We start from the raw sequence: 19,879 nt of genomic DNA, 5'->3' as shown, positions 1-19,879 counted from the left end.
ATTACAACTTAACATCTTAAAACTTTTTGGTCTTAGAGAACTAGCAAATGCAGTCTCCAAATGGCTCCATAGTAAGGGGAACAGGGGCTGTCTCTAGCATGAACTCAGTGGCTGGCTCTTTGATCACTTCCACCCCAGGGAGGGGGGTGCAGCCCTACCAGGCCACAAAGGAAGACTATGAAAGACAGTCCTGATGAGACCTAATAGGCTCTGGTCAGATGGAAGTAGAGGAGGTCCTCTCCTATGAGTGGACTGGGGAATGGGCATGCGAGGAGATGAGGGATGGGGGGAGGACAGGATTGGGAGGGGACAGGGATAAAGTTACAGCTGAGATAAAAAGTAAATAAATTGTAATAAATAAAAATTATATTAAAAAAAGAATAGAAAGAGGGATCTAGTGAAGGCATTTGATAAAAGTGAAGAAACTACTTCTTTACTTACATTCTGTGCACAATCCCAATCACTTAGTCCCCTATCGCCCGGGATATGCTTTCCTCATTGGATTCAGGAAAACTACTACTCAAGACTGAATGGGATGAAATCTTCTCTTTGATATCTCCCAGTCTCCCCAAGCTATTTCTTTCATACATGTGTATATAATGTACTTGATATAGGCCTTAATCTACCATGTTTTATTTTGTTTGTTTGTTTGTTACTTCTGTGTTTACCTCTCCACGTTTTGCATTCTCAGAGGAAGAGAGTATGGTTTGCCCATTGTTTTATCTGAAGTGATTCAGACAGAAAGGCAGGGCACTCTATAGATGTCAAATAAGTATATAATTTGAATCGTAAAAAAAAAAAAGAAAGCTAGCAAATGTAAATATGACTTACAATTAAGAGAAGTGGTGTTAAGAGATAATGCTGTCCCATTAAGTAATCTCATGAAGATTCGCACTTTTACACACCACAACTTCTCAAACAAGAAATTCCACAGAATCTGTCAAGATGATTGTCAATAGATTTCACCATTTTACACCACACACACACACACACACACACACACACACACACTCACTTTCACATACATACTATATATACATATGTTACCAATTAAAATATGAAATCTGTATGACGAGCTCATATCTACACAAAACAGACCAAAAGGTAGACTGGTTTTTTTTTCTTTAATTTTTATTTTATTTTATTTTATTTACAACTTACTCACTTTGTAGCCCCTTCCCTCATTTGCTGGTTCCACCCTCCCTCTTCCCTCCTATCCATCTTCCAAAGTCCTTTAAAAGGAGGAAAGAGTGAATCTTCCTCCCCTACTGTCTGACTCTAGCCTATCAAGTCTCACCAGAACTGCTTGGATCCTCTTGATCTGTGGCCTGGAAAGGCTACCCTGCCAGGGGCAAGTGATCCAACAGCAGGCAACTGAGTTCATGCTAGGTCAGGGAAGAAATAAAGAAATAAATTAAAGACTTCCTTAAATTCAATGAAAATGAAGGCACAACATACCAAACCTACGGTACACAATGAAAGCAGTGCTAAGAAGAAAGTTCATAGCATTAAGTGCCTTCATAAAGAAATATGAGACATCTCATACAAACAAATTAGAGGCATACCTGAAAGCCCTAGGAAAAAGAAAAAAAAAATAAAATAAAAGAAGAAGCAGACATACCCAAGTGTAGTAGAAGGCTAGTAATAATCAAAAGCAGGGCTGAAATCAATGAATTAAAAACAAAGAGAACAATTCAAATAATCAATACAACCAAGAGCTGGTTCTTTGAGAAAATCAACACGACAGACAAACCCTTAGCCAAACTAAAAAGAAGAGAGGCACTATCGAGATCAACAAAATCAGAAATAAAAAGGGGGACATAACAACAGACACTAAGGAAATCAAAAGAATCTTTAGGTCTTATTTCAAAAGCCTATAATCCACAGAATTTGAAAAGCTAAATAAGCTAAATGTACTGGACAATTTTTTTTACTTCCTTTTTTTGTGAAACTTACTTGGATTAGGAAAGTAAAATTACTCATTACACTTTAAAATACACAAGTATCATGACATTTCTTTGGGAGTTTCCATAAAGTAAACACCAGGCCATAGTAGAGGACGATACAGCCACTTTTGATGTGAACTGACAGACTAAGATCAGAAAGGAGAGGAGAACCTCACCTATTAGTGGACTTGGGGAGTGGCATGCAAGCAGAGGTAGGAGGGAGGATGGGATTGGGAGGGGAGGAGGGAGGGGTTTATGGGGGGATGCAGAATGAATAAAGTGTAATTGATGAAAATTTAAAAAATAAGGGAAAAAATAATTTAAGAACCTTAAATGACTTTCAAAAGTGGAGGAAAACATGGAGTTAGTCAATTGGCATGGAGCACGTCTCGCCCCTGGGGGCAATGATCTCCTGAACCTACTCAGACCTCGGACACCACCACTGCTAGTTCTAGAACTGACACAGGATGTTCCAACGAGGGGTTAAGGCTTCTCATAATATTTCCTATAAACCCACACCTGTTTGTCTATATCCCCCATTTTTATTCATTATTAGCCAGATAGAGCCAAGTAGTTGTGGTAATGATACTTGCTTTTTTGCCCAATGCTGGAATGCTAGTAAATTTAGGTATGCCCTGGTTACTCGCATGCCTCACTGGGTGCCTGTGCCCATTGATGCCCCTCACGCTATGACTCTCTTCAGACAGAAAAGCGATCTTGGAACTACAGCCACCATTGTTACTACCATCTCATTGGTGGCTGTTGGAGCTACCACCAGGGCATTAGCCATGAGTCATACTGGGCAGACTGCTCAGACCCTGAATAATCATTTAGCCAATGTAGCTTATGCCTTAGTTGTACATAAAGGAATTAATGCTCAACTAAAAGGAAGCTTGATGGTGTTCAATCAGAGGATTGACCTCTTGCAGGAGCAACTTGATACCCTATGGCAAATCGCTCAACTTGGCTGTCAATGAAAGTATGCTGGACTTTGTGTCACTAGCATATAACATGAGAATTTTTTCCTGTGCTGCAAATCTGTCTAAACAATTGTCGAGCTATATTTTAGGTAATTGGACTGGAGAATTCGATACTACGATGGAGCAGCTGAGAGTGGCCATTGTCACAGTAAATTCTACCAGAGTGGACGCAGGACTAGCCACAGGATTATCAACATGGATTGCTGCAGCCATGAATCATCTGAAGGAATGGGCGGGCATGGGAGCGTTAGCAGGCCTTCTGGTGTTGGTCTCCTTGGTTTGCCTGTGGTACATATGCAAGATTAAAGTCTCACAACAGTGTGATGCAGCCATGATCATTCAGGCCTTTACAGCCATTGAAGCAGGACATTCTCCCCAAGCATGGTTGGATACCATAAAAAGCTAAAATGATACGCTCAGGATGCGAGGCTAAGCACTGCACTCAGGGTCAGCTGCTTTCGACCCAGAGAAGAGCATGTCTGATTGCATGCGGGTTGATGCCCCAGGTCCCGCCTCTGAGAAAAAGGTATCGGACGGGTCTGATGCTCTTTGGGTGGATGACACCTAAATGAACATCGGTACAAAGTCCCAATTTATTTCTAATATCAGAGATCAGACCTCTACTCTTGCCTGATGCGTCTAAAACAAAAAGGGGTTACTGTAGAGAGCTGCGGAATGATATGCCTTAAAGATGGAGCTGGTTTCTGCCTTCCATCTTCCCGATGGTGAGTGCTCTCTGTCACGAACAATTCCACATTTGGCTAAGGCTGAGGATCTGGCTTGCTTCCATGTATGTGGACCTATCTGCATTGCCCCCGTGGCACGCCTGGGTTGGCTACCCAGAGGCTATTTAAGCTGTGGGCTGGTTTTCCCCAGGGTCCGAGGATTGTTCAAGGTTCCTGAATAAACTGCATTGAAAAAAAAATAAAAATAAAAAAATAAAGAAAGAAAAAAAAAGAAAATATCTAAAATTAACAAATTATTTTCCCAGAATTTTTATTTATTTTTTTTAGTTTTTAGTTATTATTATTTATTTCAATTTATTCAATGTGTATCCCGGCTGTAGCCCCCTCCCTCATCTCTTCCCAATCCCTCCCTCTTACCTTCCTCCCACTTCTTCCCCTATGCCCCTTTCCTAGTCCATTCATAGGGGATGTCCTCCTCCCCTTCCATCTGACCCTAGCCTATCAGGTCTCATCAGGACTAGTTGCATTGTCTTCCTCTGTGGCTTCCCCAGGGGGAGTTGATCAAAGAGCCTGTCACTGGGTTCATGCCAGAGAAAACTTCTGCTCTCTTACTGGGAATCCACTTGGAGAATGAGTCTATGGGCTACATCTGAGCTGGAATTTTTTAAATTAAGAGTGCATGGAATCTTATGTAAGAAGTGGGAAATACTAAGATCTGGAGAGGACAGGAACACCACAAGGAGAGCAACAGAACCAGAAAATTTGAACACAGGGGTCTTCCCAGAGACTCATACTCCAACCAAGTACCAGGCATGGAGATATCCTAGAACCCCTGCACAGATGTAGCCCATGGCAGTTTAGTGTCCAAGTGTGTTCCATAGTAATGGGAACAGGGACTGCCTCTGACATAAACTGATTGGCCTGCTCTTTGATCACCTCCCCCTGAGGGGGGAGTAGCCTTGCCCAGGCCACAGAAGATGGCAATGCAGCCACTCCTGATGTGATCTGATAGACTAAGATCAGAAGGAAGGAGAGGATGTCCTCCCTTATCAGTGGACTTGGGGAGGGGCATTCGTGAAGAAAGGGGAGGGAGGGTGGGACCGGGAGGAGAGAAGAGAGGGGCTTATGGGGGGATACAAAGTGAATAAAGTGTAATTAATAAAAAATTAAATTAAAAAAGAAAAATAAGTATGTGTATACTGTGTGTGTTAGTATGTGCTTGGTATGTGTGTGTTCATCCATGTGTTGTATGTGTTTGCTCTATGTAGGAGGATATGCTACATGTTTTGGTTTATAGTGTGTTTGTTGGTGTGTATTATGTGTGTTGGTGTGTGCTGTGTGTGTGTGAAGGTCAGAAGACAATATTGTGTTTCTAGCTCTCTCCTTCCATATGTATGTTGGTTCTGGGAATCAAATTCAGGCTTTCACAGTAAGAGCCTTTGCACTCTGAGCCATCACCCTGGCCCCATTATTATAATTTTTATATCATATTGTTATATTGGTCCACATGTAGGAAAAAGACAAGTTATTAACAAGTATATGTGTTTCCCTCTTTCTCTCTGTTGCTAAGTGATTCTTATCTTGAGTTCAAGGGTTAACTGATAACCCATTTCATCAAAAAAGTAACCTCTCATCTGTCGCTTTATTCTGTCTAGCATCTACTAGCATTTTTAACTCACTTGAAAATTTATTACCTCTTTTATTAACCACTGGAGGACCTCCCTTATCAGTGGACTGGGAGAGGGGCACTGGTGAGGAAGAGGGAGGGAGGGTGAGGTTGGGAGGGGAAGAGAGAGGGAGCTACAGGGGGAATACAAAGAGAATAAACTGTAATTAATAAAAATAAAAAATTTACAAAGAGAAAAGCTGAAAGAAATAGCCAAGTCTAGCAAGGACATCAGTATTTGAGGAGTAAAGGAATAAGATATACTTAAAGACAAAGGTGGAGAAAGAGTTACAGAAACTAAAGTCATCTCACAAGATGATTAGGGTCTTAGGAACTGATAAGACAATTTTCTTATTTTGACATAAAAAACTATTTTATTAAAAGATAAGATGGTAAATATTTGCAAAAATACTGTATTTTAAATTCCTTTTTTTTTTTTTTTAATGTTTCCCAAAGATTTGTAGAATAGACTAATGTGAATAGCAGAATGAATATTGAGCCCCTTGAGAGCTTCCGGGCCAGCTGTTGGTTGTAGCTTCAGCTCTGTGATTACTTCTAGGGAAGGACTGACAAAAGTGATGGGATAGATTTCACTTACCAAAGCTGAATCAAAATCAGGCAAATAAATTAAAAAGTCCTGTATCCTCTAAAGAAAGAGAAGCACTCATCAAAATCTCCCAACCAAAAAATGCCAGGACCTGATATTTTCAGGACAGAATTCTATCACACTTTCAAAGAAGAGCCAATTCCAACACTCGTCAAACTATTCAGCAAAATAGAAAGAGAAGGAAGATTACCAAACTCATTATATGAGGTCACAATCACTTTGATACCTTAACCACACAAAGACCCAACAAGGAAAGAGAATTTCAGACCTATTTTTCTTATAAACATTGACACAACAGATATTCAATAAATACTTGCAAGCTAAGTCCAAGAACACATTAAAGATATCATCCACCATGACTAAGTAAGCTTCATCTCAGGCATGGAAGTGTCATTCTATATAAGGAAATCCATCAATGTAATCCACCATATAAACAAACTGATATAAAATAAAACACATGATCATCTCCTTAGATGCCAAAAAGCATTAGACTGTTTTTTTTTCTTTATTAATTACACTTCATTCACTTTGTATCCCTCCTGTGATTCTCTCCGTCCTCCTGTCCCAATCTCTCCCTTTCTCCACCCTCTGCATGCATGCCCCTCCCCAAATCCACTGATAGGGGAGGACTTCTTTTCCTTCCTTCTGATCCTAGTCAATTAGGTCTCATCAGGAGTGGCTGCATTGTCTTCTTCTGTGGCCTGGTAATGCTGCTTCCCCCTCAGGGGGAGGTAATTAAAGAGCAGGCCAATCAGTTCATGTCAGAGACAGTCCCTGTTCCTATCACAATGGCACCCACTTGGATACTGAACTGCCATGGGCTACATCTGTGCAGGGGTCTTAGGTTATCTCCATGCATTAGACTGCTTTTTGTAATGCAGTTATTACTAAACCATATGAAACTAGTTAGGTATAAATTCAACTCAAACCTAGTTTGATTTACATTTTAGTGAATCTATTTCAAATATTGTGACTAGCAAACAATTTTTTACAATCCAAGAGAAACATAGTTTTTAGAGTTTCATTATGTCATTACTGAAATTCAGAAACTATAATGCATAGTTTAACTGAACTGTTATGTTTCATCTCTGCATGAACAGTGAAATCTTAGAAACTAAGTTTGTTTGCATCCCAAGATTATCTCCCCAGTATATTTTACTTCAAGTCTTATAAAATATTCCTATTCCCATATATAGAGGAAACTACTACATAGCTCACACTAGTCACATAAGGGATTGTTGTTCATAATTTTTATATACATAGCCAAATTGTTAGGCTCCCATGAAAAAGGAAATTCCCACTGTTGCTAGATATCTTTGTTGTAAATAATTCTGAAATTCCTTAATAAAAATTTTTGTTGATGTCTCAGCTTCTGAAAGTAAGAGATACTAAATACTAAATACAGGGGAGAAAATAATTTAAAAGTAAAAGGTGAGAATAGATAGTACTTGCATTTTTCTCATATTAAATAATTTTCAAATCTGAAAATCCCAAAATTCCAGAGAAGCAGATAACATTTAAATAAAATTTGTATATTTGCTCAAAGAAATCTTACCCAGTAATGAAAATTAAATAAATGATCATACATGTATTTTGAGATTAGATAGTTGTGATTATCTGCAAATAGTTATGAAGAATATTTGAAGACATTTGTATGTTCTAAAATCCATTTGTTTTCATGTTTAAAACATTGTGTAAATTTGTTTTAAATAGATTAATTTTATCTATTTTTAATTTATGTTATGTATTAATTTAGTCATAAATGAAATCATTAGAAATAGTGATAATGAGTATATAGGTAAATTCATAGACAGACATATCTGGAAGAACAGATGCCAACTTATACATCTGTTGTTAGCAATCTGATTCTCTAGTTTAGGAATATGACATAATTTGAGTACCGTGATTTAATTTTAAGAAGAAAATTGTTATATATGGCTACTAGAAATGACTTGGTGAAACATTTTAGTTGTTCATTTGTGAACCTTCTGACATTAACTTTATCTTTACAGAAGTACCAGCTCAAATTCCAATGATGAAGTCACCCTTGGAAAAGATCGAGTTGGCTCCTGGACAGGCATTGCCCCCTGGATTCCCTGGACCATTAATTTTTGCTGATAGTCTGTCCTCTGTGGAGACTCTGTTGACCAATATTCAGGTCAACAATATTTCTATAAAAAATAAATGTAATACAAGACATTAACACCTACCTAAATTATTTTCTATTTGGGAATTTAAAACAGATTAGATGAACTGCGTGCCATTTGTTGTACTTTGACAGGGTCTACTGAAAGTGGCTTTGGATAATGCTCGTATCCAGGAGAAGCAGATTCAGCAAGAAAAGAAGGAACTGAGAATAGAGGTCTACAGAGAAAGAGAAATTAGAGAAAACCTGGAAAGACAACTTGCAGTTGAGCTTCAAAGCAGAAGTAAGTTGAACAAGTTCAACTAAATGGTGAATATTATGTTGCACACTATTTTCTTGCTAACAGAAACACTTTCAAAGACGGATTATAACTTAATAAGCTAAAAACAAATAGTAATTGTTTAGTCACATAATGGTCAGAAAGTTTTTCACTAAGAGATAATGAACAAAATTTTTCTTTGGGGCCAGTTAAAGATTTGAAAACAAACATAAGCCAATAAAATGTATCTGGGTACAGATATTTTCACCTCCTCTTACATATAACACATTTACTTTTTCCAAGTCAGGGAACTATATTCTGGAATTATAAAGTAAATGAAACTCTGTCTCTTTTCTTGAGGGATTTACACTGTATAAGGTTATCACAACCAAAATTTTCCCAAGACATAATGGCAAGAGTGATCATGAATAATCTGCATGGTTTGAAAGAGATTAGTTCCTTGAGCTTATGGAAGTTGTATGATGTTAAAAGAATATCTTCTGAAGTTGATGCCTGGATCTGAACATTATAGAATCAGTAGTCAAAAATAAAAAGAGCATGCAAACATTCAGCTTAAACATAGTGTATTAGTGAAGGCATAAAAACAAAACAACAAGAAAGAAACAACTTCATACAAAGGTGAGTGTATATGATTTGATTTTTGAGTGGCTTTGAGTTTAATTAATTGCATAGTGAAAGATCATGCCAAAAATGGGCGTTGAAGTGAAATTGTGAAGAAAAGTTTTAATGGTGTATAACTGAGATTGGATTTTACCTTGCAAACAATGCAGAGTATCTAAAAGGTTTACAAGGGGAAAATCTGGTTTCATTGTAATTACATAGTTCACTCTAATGATGTGTTTTGTTTTTGTTTTTGTTTTTGTTTTTGTTTCTTTACTTTTTTTGAGACTATAATTACATTTCCGTAAACCCTCCTATGTAACCTTCCTGACTTACCTTCTAATACATACTCTTTTATTCCCTAATTGTTATCTTGTGCATATATATTTCTAAATATAGTATGTCTAGCCCATATAATGTTACTTGTTAAGTTTTATGACACTAAACTACAAATTTGTGAGCTCTTCAAAGGGAAAGACTATCTTTCACACTTCCAGCTTTCCTTAGTTCCATATGTAATTGAATTATTGTGAGCTTTTCCCCATCCACTTTGATATAGCCACTGATACTGTCTTCGTTCAGTTAATGTTTAAGCAGTCACATTGCTGAGACTTTAATGGAGTATCTTCTGATATTACTAGGCATCACTGTCTCACAGAAATCCCTCATTCTCTGATTGGGATAGCTGTGAGCCTGGGAGAAAGAAAAGGATTCCAAATGGATTGCTTGTTCTCATGGAAACGGGATTAAAAACAATTAAATTATCATAAGAGAGATATATGGACACAAAGAAGAGAATTTAGAGAAATACTGAATTATTCAAAATAGAATTTTTTAAAACCATAAATTCAGTTGTGCATAGTGTAGTATATAAATTGGACAAGTTCTCTTGAACACAACACAAAGTTTTGACGTTCAGTTTTATAAATAATTTTTACATGTCCACATTTAACATAAAACACTACAGAGCAGCAAAATATGTAATACTAATTTTAGTTTTCTTCTAATCCCTCATTTCCCTTCTTATGGAAAGATCATAAAACCTAAAGTAACTTAGTTAAAGGGGGAAAGCAGTGGTACAAATGGAACAGAGAAAATTCACAATCTGGACACTTCACCAAAAACTGATGATGCTTCCAGTTCAGTAAAATTCACTAACTTATATTAATGCTAAGTATTAAACAGTAACATGAAATTTGTCTTGGAATATTTTTCTATAGTTTTAGGAATCATTTGTTGAGAGTAAAATACAATTTTTATCATTGCATTTGTAAGAATTTAATTTTTCTTTTTCTGAGTTACCTCACTCTATTTCCCTGCAAATTTCATGATTTCCTTGTTTTTAATTGCTGAGTAGTACTCAGTTGTGTAAATGTACCACAATTTCTGTATCCATTCTTCAGTTAAGGAACATCTAGGTTGTTTCCAGATTCTGGCTCTTATGAATAAAGCTGCTATGAACATAGTTGTGCAAATGTCCTTGTTGTGTACTTGAGCACCTTTTGGATATATGACTAGAAGTGGTATATCTGGATCTTGAGGAAGCACTATTTCTAATTGTCTCAGAAAGTGCCAGATTCATTTTCAAAGTGGTTGTACAAGTTTATATTCCCACCAGCAGTGGAGTAGGGTTCCCCTTTCTCCACATCCTCTTGAGCATGTTTTGTCACTTGAGTTTTTGATCTTAGCCATTATGACAGTTAAAGATGAAATCTCAGTCATTTTGATTTGCATTTTCCTAATGACTAATGATGTTGAGAATTTCTTTAAATGTTTCTCTGGTATTTGATATTCCTCTATTGAGGATTCTCTGTTTAGCTCTGTACTCCATTTTTTAATTAGGTTACTTGGTGTGTAGGTGTTTATCTTCTTGGGTTCTTTATATATTCTGGGTATTAGTCCCATGTCAGATATAGAGTTGGTGAAGTTTTATCCCAGTCTGTAGACTGTTGTTTTGTTCTGTTGACCATGTGACCACATCCTTTTGCTTTACAGGAGCTTTTTAGTTTCATGAGGTCCCATTTATTGATTGTTGATCTTATAGCCTGTGTTGTTGGTATTCTGTTTTGTTTGTTTGTTTGTTTGTTTTAAGACAAGGTTTCTCTGTGCAGCCTTGGCTGTCCTGGAATTGCTTTGTAGATCAGGCTACCCAAACACTCAGAGAGATGCATATGCCTCTGCCTCCCTGAGCGCTGGCATTACAGGTGTGCCCTACTGTGCCTGGCTGCTCAACTTTTAAGTGTATATTACCTTAATATGATGGAAAGTGAAGAATAAAACGTTTATTCAAACATATTTGACATAATATCAATATAAAGATATAATTTGAAATTGTTTAACACATACTATTATAAATATTGACTTGTGTATTATATTTTAATGTTTATCTTCATATGTTGGCAGGTCTTCTCTTTGTTTTTATTTCAGTGCCAGTATTTTCTGCTTACCTGTTTTTTGTTAATATTAATGTATTTACTTGTATACCATATGTAGTTTACATCTAACCACTCGTTCCTAAGCTAATTCCACTTATACTTGACATCCACATGAGGGCGCATCTTTTCTCACTTCTTGCTTAGACAGTATGTTCAACAGATACTTACTGAACCCTACTGTGGGAAAAACATACTGGATTATTGGAGAGAAGAATAGATAATTATGTAGTTAAATACCTGCTGTGCACAGTCTAATACATCACTGCCTTATCTTGAGGTGCATTATGGATATAATATACATAACTCTATGTATAACAATAGAGGTTTTTCTTTCTTCCTTTTTTTGCATCCATGTTCACATATTTTATTCAGTTAAAAATGAGACTTTAGGCATAGAAATTATTTGAAATTATACATTATTTCAAACAATAGTAGTTTTGAACATTACAAGATCATTAAATTTAAAAACAAAAGTTCAAAAAAAAAAAAAGTGGAGCTAAAGAGAAAGAGACCTTAGTGGATAAGCATAAATAACAGTTCTTCCATAAGACTTGAGAATTCCCATGTCAGGTACCTCACAAGCATGTGTAAATTCAAGCTCAATAGTAATTTGAAAGTAAAATAACAAAAATATTCTAAGTTATATTACGATCTTACTTTCAATTGTTATTGACTAAGATTAAAAATAATTAGTGTTCATATATACCACAGGCAAACCAAGGAGACCAACACCAGAAGGCCTGCTAACACTCCCATGCCCGCCCATTCCTTCAGATGATTCATGGCTGCAGCAATCCATGTTGATAATCCTGTGGCTAGTCCTGCGTCCACTCCGGTAGAATTTACTGTGACAATGGCCACTCTCAGCTGGTATATATGCAAGATTAGAGTCTCACAACAGTGTGATGCAGCCATGATCATTCAGGCCTTTACAGCCATTGAAGCAGGACATTCTCCCCAAGCATGGTTGGATACCATAAAAAGCTAAAATGTTATGCTCAGGATGCGAGGCTAAGCACTGCACTCAGGGTCAGCCGCTTTGGACCCAGAGAAGAGCATGTCTGATTGCATGCGGGTTGATGCCCCAGGTCCCGCCTCTGAGAAAAAGGTATCGGACGGGTCTGATGCTCTTTGGGTGGATGACACCTAAATGAACATCTGTACAAAGTCCCAATTTATTTCTAATATCAGAGATCAGACCTCTACTCTTGCCTGATGCGTCTAAAACAAAAAGGGGGAACTGTAGAGAGCTGCGGAATGCTATGCCTTAAAGATGGAGCTGGTTTCTGCCTTCCACCTTCCCGATGGTGAGTGCTCTCTGTCACGAACAACTCCACATTTGGCTAAGGCCGAGGATCTGGCTTGCTTCCATGTATGTGGACCTATCTGCATTGCCCCCGTGGCACGCCTGGGTTGGCTACCCAGAGGCTATTTAAGCTGTGGGCTGGCTTTCCCCGGGGTCCGAGGATTGTTCAATGTTCCTGAATAAACTGCATTGAAAAAAAAAAATAGTATTTAAAATCTGAAAAAGTGAAATAAACTAAAGCAAACCACTGCAGGCTTACTTTGGTTCATTTAAGATTACAGTTTAGGTAAAATAGCAGAAAAAGCTATTGGATACATCATTATTAGCACTCATTAAGTAGTTTTTAAATTTATACACTCATTCATTATAATTAATCTTTAGAGCTAGTGTGAGTTATAATTAAATTTCAAAGTACTTTAAAATAATTTCAGCTCAATATCTGATCTATAAAAGGCTTAACATTCAAATGGGATTTTGAAGCATGCCAGCCTTTTAATGTTTTATTAAAGATGTTTTCTTTGATAGCAGTAAAAAGAAGCATCTTATCTTAAAATGTTAATATTGTCATTGTAGATGATTCCTTAAAATAAATACCTGTGACTTTCTGTTTTTCTTTTTTAAGGTTTATTTCATTCTTTTTAAAAATTTATGTGTGTTTGTATGCATGAATACAAACAATAGACTTTTAATTAACTTTTTCTCATGTGGGTTGATAGTGCCTTCTCCAAAAGCCAGAAACTATTTAACAAAAAACCCAATACCAGCCAAGTGGAGCCCTCTTTTGGACTGGTGTTCCTATATTTTTTAAAGGCTACTGGGTTTTAGTTCTAGTACAATTGTTTTCATGTCTCAAAAGCAGTTTCTTTCTTTAAAGTGGGCATAGTATTTTCCTAGCAGAGATGTCATTGCTGCAAACATTTTGATAGACGATTATTACCAACAAAATATTGCTAACAAAGTAGGTTTGAATAATTCATTTTTGTTTAAATAATTTTAAATGTGGCCTCTTGAAAACCCCAGAAACTACGTAATATTGACTATATAGTGAGTTATACTTATACATTTTGTTTAAAATTTAAGAGAAAATCTTAGGATATTTTTAATAATGATTCTTACTCAAAGCTGTATTTTTACTCTGCAATATGTTAAGTTCAGAACTGCTTTCAATAGACTATTTTTTCTGCTTGAAGTAATTTGTTAATTCTGTATTTTAACAATGATGCGAATACAATTACAGTAGTAAAATAATTTCATGTACAAATATACTTAACCATTTTTAATAAATAAACAAAAGACATTATATTTTCTGACTTAGTCTCAACAATTCTATTTTTTATGTTAGACTGCTGAATTTTCTTTATAGGTAAACAACAATTTATTTGGGCAAATGTCTCTTTTGAAGTTATTGAGAACACATTAATATGAAAAATGAGTAACATTAAAACCCAGATTATCACAATATTTAGTTCAGTTGAAAATATTTTATACATAAAATTTTTAGTATTTTTTGAATTTATTTTATTTTATTATTTTAGTATAATTTTTTATTTATTATAATTTATTCACTTTGTATCCCAATTGTAGCCCCACCTTCATCCACTCCCAATACTGCCCTCCCTCCCTCATCTCCTCCCGTGCTCCTTCCCTAGTCCATTGATAGGGGAGGACCTCCTCCCCATACATCTGACCCTAGTCTATCAGGTCTCATCAGGACTGGCTGCATTGTCTTCCTCTGTGGCCTGGTAAGGCTGCTCCCCCCTCAGGTGGAGGTGATCAAAGGGCCAGCCACTGAGTTCATGTCTAAGACAGCCCCAGTTTCCCTCACTAGGGAGCCCATTTGGAGACTGAGCTGCCTATGGCTCCCTCTGTGAAAGGGTTCTAGGTTTTCTTCATGAATGGTCCTTGGTTGGAGTATCAGTCTCAGGAAAGACAGAACATCCATATAAAGAAAGCAGAAAAAATAAATCTTTTTTTTTTTTAGAGAAACTTTTAAATTTCATTTAATCACATTTGATAATTTTGGGCATTATTTCTTTTATTTATTTATTTATTTTTACTTTTTTCATTAATTTTTTAATTAATTTCATTAATTAATTTTCATTAATTCATTCTGTTTGTATCCCCCCTGTGGTTCTCTCCCTCCTCCCATCCCAATCCTTCCCTTCCTACACCCTCTGCATGCATGCCCCTCCCCAAGTCCACTGATAGTGGAGGTCTTCTTTTCCTTCCTTCTGTTCCTAGTCAATTAGGTCTCATCAGGAGTGGCTGCATTGTCTTCTTCTGTGGCCTGGTAATGCTGCTTCCCCCACAGGGGGAGGTAATTAAAGAGCAGGCCAATCAGTTCATGTCAGAGACAGTCCCTGTTCCTATCACAATGGCACCCACTTGGATACTGAACTGCCATGGGCTATATCTATGCAGGGGTCTTTCCTGAGACTGATACTCCAACCAAGGACTATGCATGGAAAAATAAATCTTAATAATTGTTGCACATCAAACATCCAGCTATGTGTGTGTGTGTGAGTATATATATATATATATATATATATATATATATATACATATATAAATATATATATGTATGCATATGTGTGTGTGTGTGTGTGTGTGTGTATGTATGTATATGTTCTCAGGATCCCAAGCTGGCTTGAACTCATTCTGAAATGCAGGAAAGAATTGAATTTGTAATTCCTCTTGCTCCTCTTGTGTATAAGGGATCATTAACCTGTGCATACAATACTCAAGTTTTTGTATTTTAAAATATACCATAATAATAAACTTTAAAAACAAAATAAGAAGATGGTAGCTTTGCTTAGAATCTCGTTATGAATCTCTTGGAAACCAAATTGATCCTGTTTGAGTCTCTATCATAATAAACTTTTAGAGTTTTGAAATGATTTTTACATTGTGGCAATTATAGTTTCTCTTTGGGACAGAAGCCCTGAGAACTGAGCTGGAATTGTTATTTAGCTCTTCTTTGGCCTTTTCATCTACCAGACACTCCTTGATGTGATTGTAGTTATATAGATTGTTTATATAATAATTGCTGAAAGTTATTCTCAGTAATGTGTGTGTTTGTGTGTGTTTAAAGAAGGAGGGAAAGAGGAAGAGAAACAGAATTATTTAAAGGAATAATTGGGTTTTTTTTCTTCAATGGATAACATTTCACAGAAATAGACACTTGCACTTTCAGTTTTTTAAGTTATTTTTATTTTTATTAATTACAGTTTATTCACTTTGTATCCCTGCTGTACCACCCTCCCTCCTCCCTTCCTAATCCCACCCTCTTCTTCCCTACCCGTGTCCCTCTCCCAGTCCACTGATAAGGGATATGCTTTTGGTTTTAAAGAATAAAATAATGCCTCACACAGAGTTACATGTTTTATTTTTAAATTTTGAAATATGACTGGCGATAACTTATGAATAGTATTATTTCTTAGGAAAATAATAAAATATTAAAGTCATTAAATGTATGTGATATGACATGTAGACAATAAGTCTCCCAGCAAACTGCCATCACTGTATGAATGCATGTGTATTAAAGAGCATAAAATTTAGAAATATGAATTACAAAAAAGTTGATGGTGTTATTCAACCACAGTCAACAAAGCGCCAAATAGGTGAAAACTGGGACCAAAAGAATTTAATCATATGCTGTCTGATACATTTTGGCTTTCTGATTTTATACTTGTATCTCTGATATAAGTCATTAAACTCAGCAATATTAATAAACTAAGCAAAAATAATGTGTTAACCGTACATTTGCAAAGTACTTCTTCATCTTTTAGGTACAATGCAAAAGCGTCTGAAAAAGGAGAAGAAAGCTAAGAGGAAACTTCAGGAAGCCTTGGAATTTGAATCAAAGCGCCGAGAACAAGTGGAGCATGCACTTAAACAAGCTACAGCTAGTGACAGTGGTTTGAGGTTGTTGAAAGGTAACTTCTAATTAGGACTTTCACTTGTAAGGTAAAAAATAAAAACCTGAACTAAGAGAGAGAGAGAGAAAGAGAAAGAGAGAGAAAGAGAGAGAGAGAGAGAGAAACAGAGAGGCTTTGTCAAGGAATATAATTTTAAGGCAAGCGTTTTAAGTCATGAATCAAACCAAAATAGCCCTTTCTCTAGAAGACAGAAAAAAAATAATTTTAGGTGGATTATTTAATGCAGAATGCATCAAAGCTGAGGTCCTCAGGGAGAAAAGATATACTAAATAAATCCTTGATTCTATATTAAGGGGTGCATGAATCAAAGGGTTTTAATGCAAAAGTTTTCTAATTTTATTTTAAGCTCACTATCACCTATGATTGATTCAATTGATTCAAACAATGTAAAGTCAATTCACAACGTTTTTGCAACATGATTAGCTTGTGTGAACAATCAAAACATATTTGTGCTTCCACTTACATAAGACTACAATTCAACATGTGAACATTGCCTTTACTTGACCATTCACTATCATATCTTTTTGTTTGTTTGTTTTCGTTTTTAATGTTTTCTGAATTCTTTATTAATTATATTTTATTCACTTTGTATCCCCTTTGTGGTCCCTTTCTCCTCCTGTCCCATTCCCTCCCTTCCTCTACCCTCTGCATGCATGCCCCTTCCTAAGTGCACTGATAGGGGAGGTCTTCTTTTCCTTCCTTCTAATCCTAGTCTCATCAGGAGTGGCTGCATTGTCCTCTTCTGTGGCCTGGTAATGCTGCTCCCCCTCAGGGGGAAGTAATTAAAGAGCAGGCCAATCAGTTCATGTCAGAGACAGTCCCTGTTCCCATTACTATCGAACCCACTTGGATACTGAACTGCCATGGGCTACATCTGTGCAGGGGTCTTAGGTTATAGGGGGTCTTAAGGGTCCATGCATAGTCCTAGGTTGAAGTATCAGTCTCAGGAAAGAACCCTGTGCTCAGATTTTTTTGGTTCTGTTGCTCTCCTTGTGGAGTTCCTGTCCTCTCCAGATCTTACTGTTTCCAACTTCTTTCCTAAGATTCCCTGCACTCTGCCCAAAGGTTGCCCATAAGTCTCAGCATCTGCTTTGACAGTCTACAGGGCAGAGTTTTTCAGAGGTCCTCTGTTTCAGGCTCCTGACTTGTTCCCTCTTTTCTCCTTCTTCTGATATCCATCCTCTTTGCCTTTCTGGATAGGAGTTGAACATTTTAGCAAGAGTCCTCCCTCTTGATTAGATTCTTTAGGTGTACAAATTTTAATATATTATATGTCTATATGAGTGAGTATATACCGTGTGTGTCTTTCTGCTTCTGGGATAGCTCACTCAAGATGATTTTTTCCAGATCCCACTATTTACCTGCAAATTTCATGATTTCCTTGTTTTTTCTTGCTGAATAATATTCCATTGTGTAGATGTACCACAACTTCTGTATCCATTCCAACACCGAGGGGAATCTGGACTGTTTCCAGCTTCTGGCTATTACAAATAAAGCTGCTAAAAACATGGTTGAGCAAATGTCCTTATTGTGTACTTGAGCCTCTTTTGGGTATATGCCTAGGAGTGGTATAGCTGGATCTTGAGGAAGTGCTATTCCTAGTTGTCTGAGAAAGCACCAGATTGCTTTCCAGAGTGGTTGTACAAGTTCACATTCCCACCAGTGGTGGAGAAGAGTTCCCCTTTCTCCACAACCTCTCCAGCATGTGTTGTCTCTTGAGTTTTTGATCTTAGCCATTCTGATGGGTGTAAGGTGAAATCTCAGAGTCGTTTTGATTTGCATTTCTCTTATCACTAAGGACATTGAACATTTCTTTAAGTGTTTCTCTGCCATTCGATATTCCTCTATTGAGAATTCTCTGTTTAGCTCTGTACTCCATTTTTAAATCGGATTACTTGATTTGTTGCTGTTTAATTTCTTTAGTTCTTTATATATACTGGATATTATTCCTTTGTCAGATACAGGGTTGGTGAAGATCCTTTCCCAATCTGTAGGCAGTCATTTTGTTCTGAGGACAGAGTCCTTTGCTTTACAGAAGCTTTTCAGTTTCATGAGGTCCCATTTATTGATTGTTGATCTTAGAGCCTGTGCTGTTGGTGTTCTGTTCAGGAAGTTGTCTCCTGTGCCAATGAGTTCTAGGCTGTTCCCCACTTTTTTTTCTAACCGATTTAGAGTATCTGGTTTAATGTTGAGGTCTTTGATCCACTTGGAATTTAGTTTTGTCTCCTGTGCCAATTAGTTCAAGGCTCTTCCCCATATCTTACGAGGAGAAAATACACTTTAATGACAAATCACTTCAGTTTAGTTAAATGTATCCATCATATTTTTTGTTGTTTTGTCATCAAAACATGTTAACTGAATAGTTTTAGAAGTATTTTTCTATTTTTATATAGACAGTTATTTTCCTAGAATATATCTTATATTATCAAATAATGAAAAATATATTTACTATGTAGCTTGAAATATATTCTTAAGTGTATAATTCAATTGTAGAATATAAACTTCCTTCTAGCATTAACATAAAAATGCCAAAAGAAAAGAAAGGAAATGGAAGGGAAAACTAAACAAAACAAAAAATATGTGTTTAAGAGTGTGTGTGATGTATATATGCATGTATATACAAATATACACATAACACCCACACAGATAATGTAACAATTATTAATTAAAAAGAAACTGAATATGAAAGATTTAAAGAAGGCATATGGGAAAACTTGGTAAAAGGAATGTGAATGGATCAGTGATTTAATTATATTATAAAATAAAAATAATATTGTAGAGGGCCAGAGATTTTTGCAGACTAGAAAAAAAAAATGCTGGCCAGAGTCTTGTGTTATGTACAGTGCCAAAATATTGTCAATTGTTATTGAGATGGAATTAGGAAACACAGAATTTGACCTTAATATTAAATATCATTTCTTTCAGATACTAGATTTCCAGATATTGAAATAGAAAACAACGGGACACTTCATGACAGTGCTTCTATGCAAGGTACTATAAACAGCAATCTCCTTCTTGTAAATGCTTAATGTGTGATCCATGGAGGCAGAATAGGGAAAATTTGTGTGTTAATAGATTTTATTCTTACAAAGTAAGGTCAACTTTTCATACTCTGACCAAAGGAGCAATCTACAGTGATCTTTAAGGGAGAGAAACATATATGAGTTATTATATGACTTTGAAAACTCTTAACAATGTATTTATTTAGGTAATTCGTAGATACAATGTAAGTTTTTTCCCTGTTTAGCTACTAAAAGAATACTTATTTACATTTTTGTATTTCTCATTA

At 36.3% G+C, this 19,879-nt stretch overlaps 1 protein-coding gene across 1 annotated transcript in view; it reads left to right on the top strand.

Moving 5' to 3' along the window:
* Positions 1 to 19,619, top strand: part of Dach2 (dachshund family transcription factor 2) — a 691,399-nt gene extending 671,780 nt beyond the window's left edge. Inside the window, exons 10-13 of the mRNA XM_060375452.1 lie at positions 7,898 to 8,043; positions 8,167 to 8,314; positions 16,441 to 16,587; positions 19,516 to 19,619. Coding sequence (XP_060231435.1) covers positions 7,898 to 8,043; positions 8,167 to 8,314; positions 16,441 to 16,587; positions 19,516 to 19,619 — 545 coding nt within the window. The remainder of the gene's footprint in view (positions 1 to 7,897; positions 8,044 to 8,166; positions 8,315 to 16,440; positions 16,588 to 19,515) is intronic.
* The last annotated feature ends 260 nt before the right edge of the window (positions 19,620 to 19,879 follow it).

Source organism: Meriones unguiculatus, chromosome X (assembly GCF_030254825.1).
Source record: "Meriones unguiculatus strain TT.TT164.6M chromosome X, Bangor_MerUng_6.1, whole genome shotgun sequence".
NCBI classification, from domain to species: domain Eukaryota; kingdom Metazoa; phylum Chordata; class Mammalia; order Rodentia; family Muridae; genus Meriones; species Meriones unguiculatus.
The sequence above is the reverse complement of the archived record's forward strand: the minus strand, read 5'-3'. Positions and strand labels throughout refer to the sequence as shown.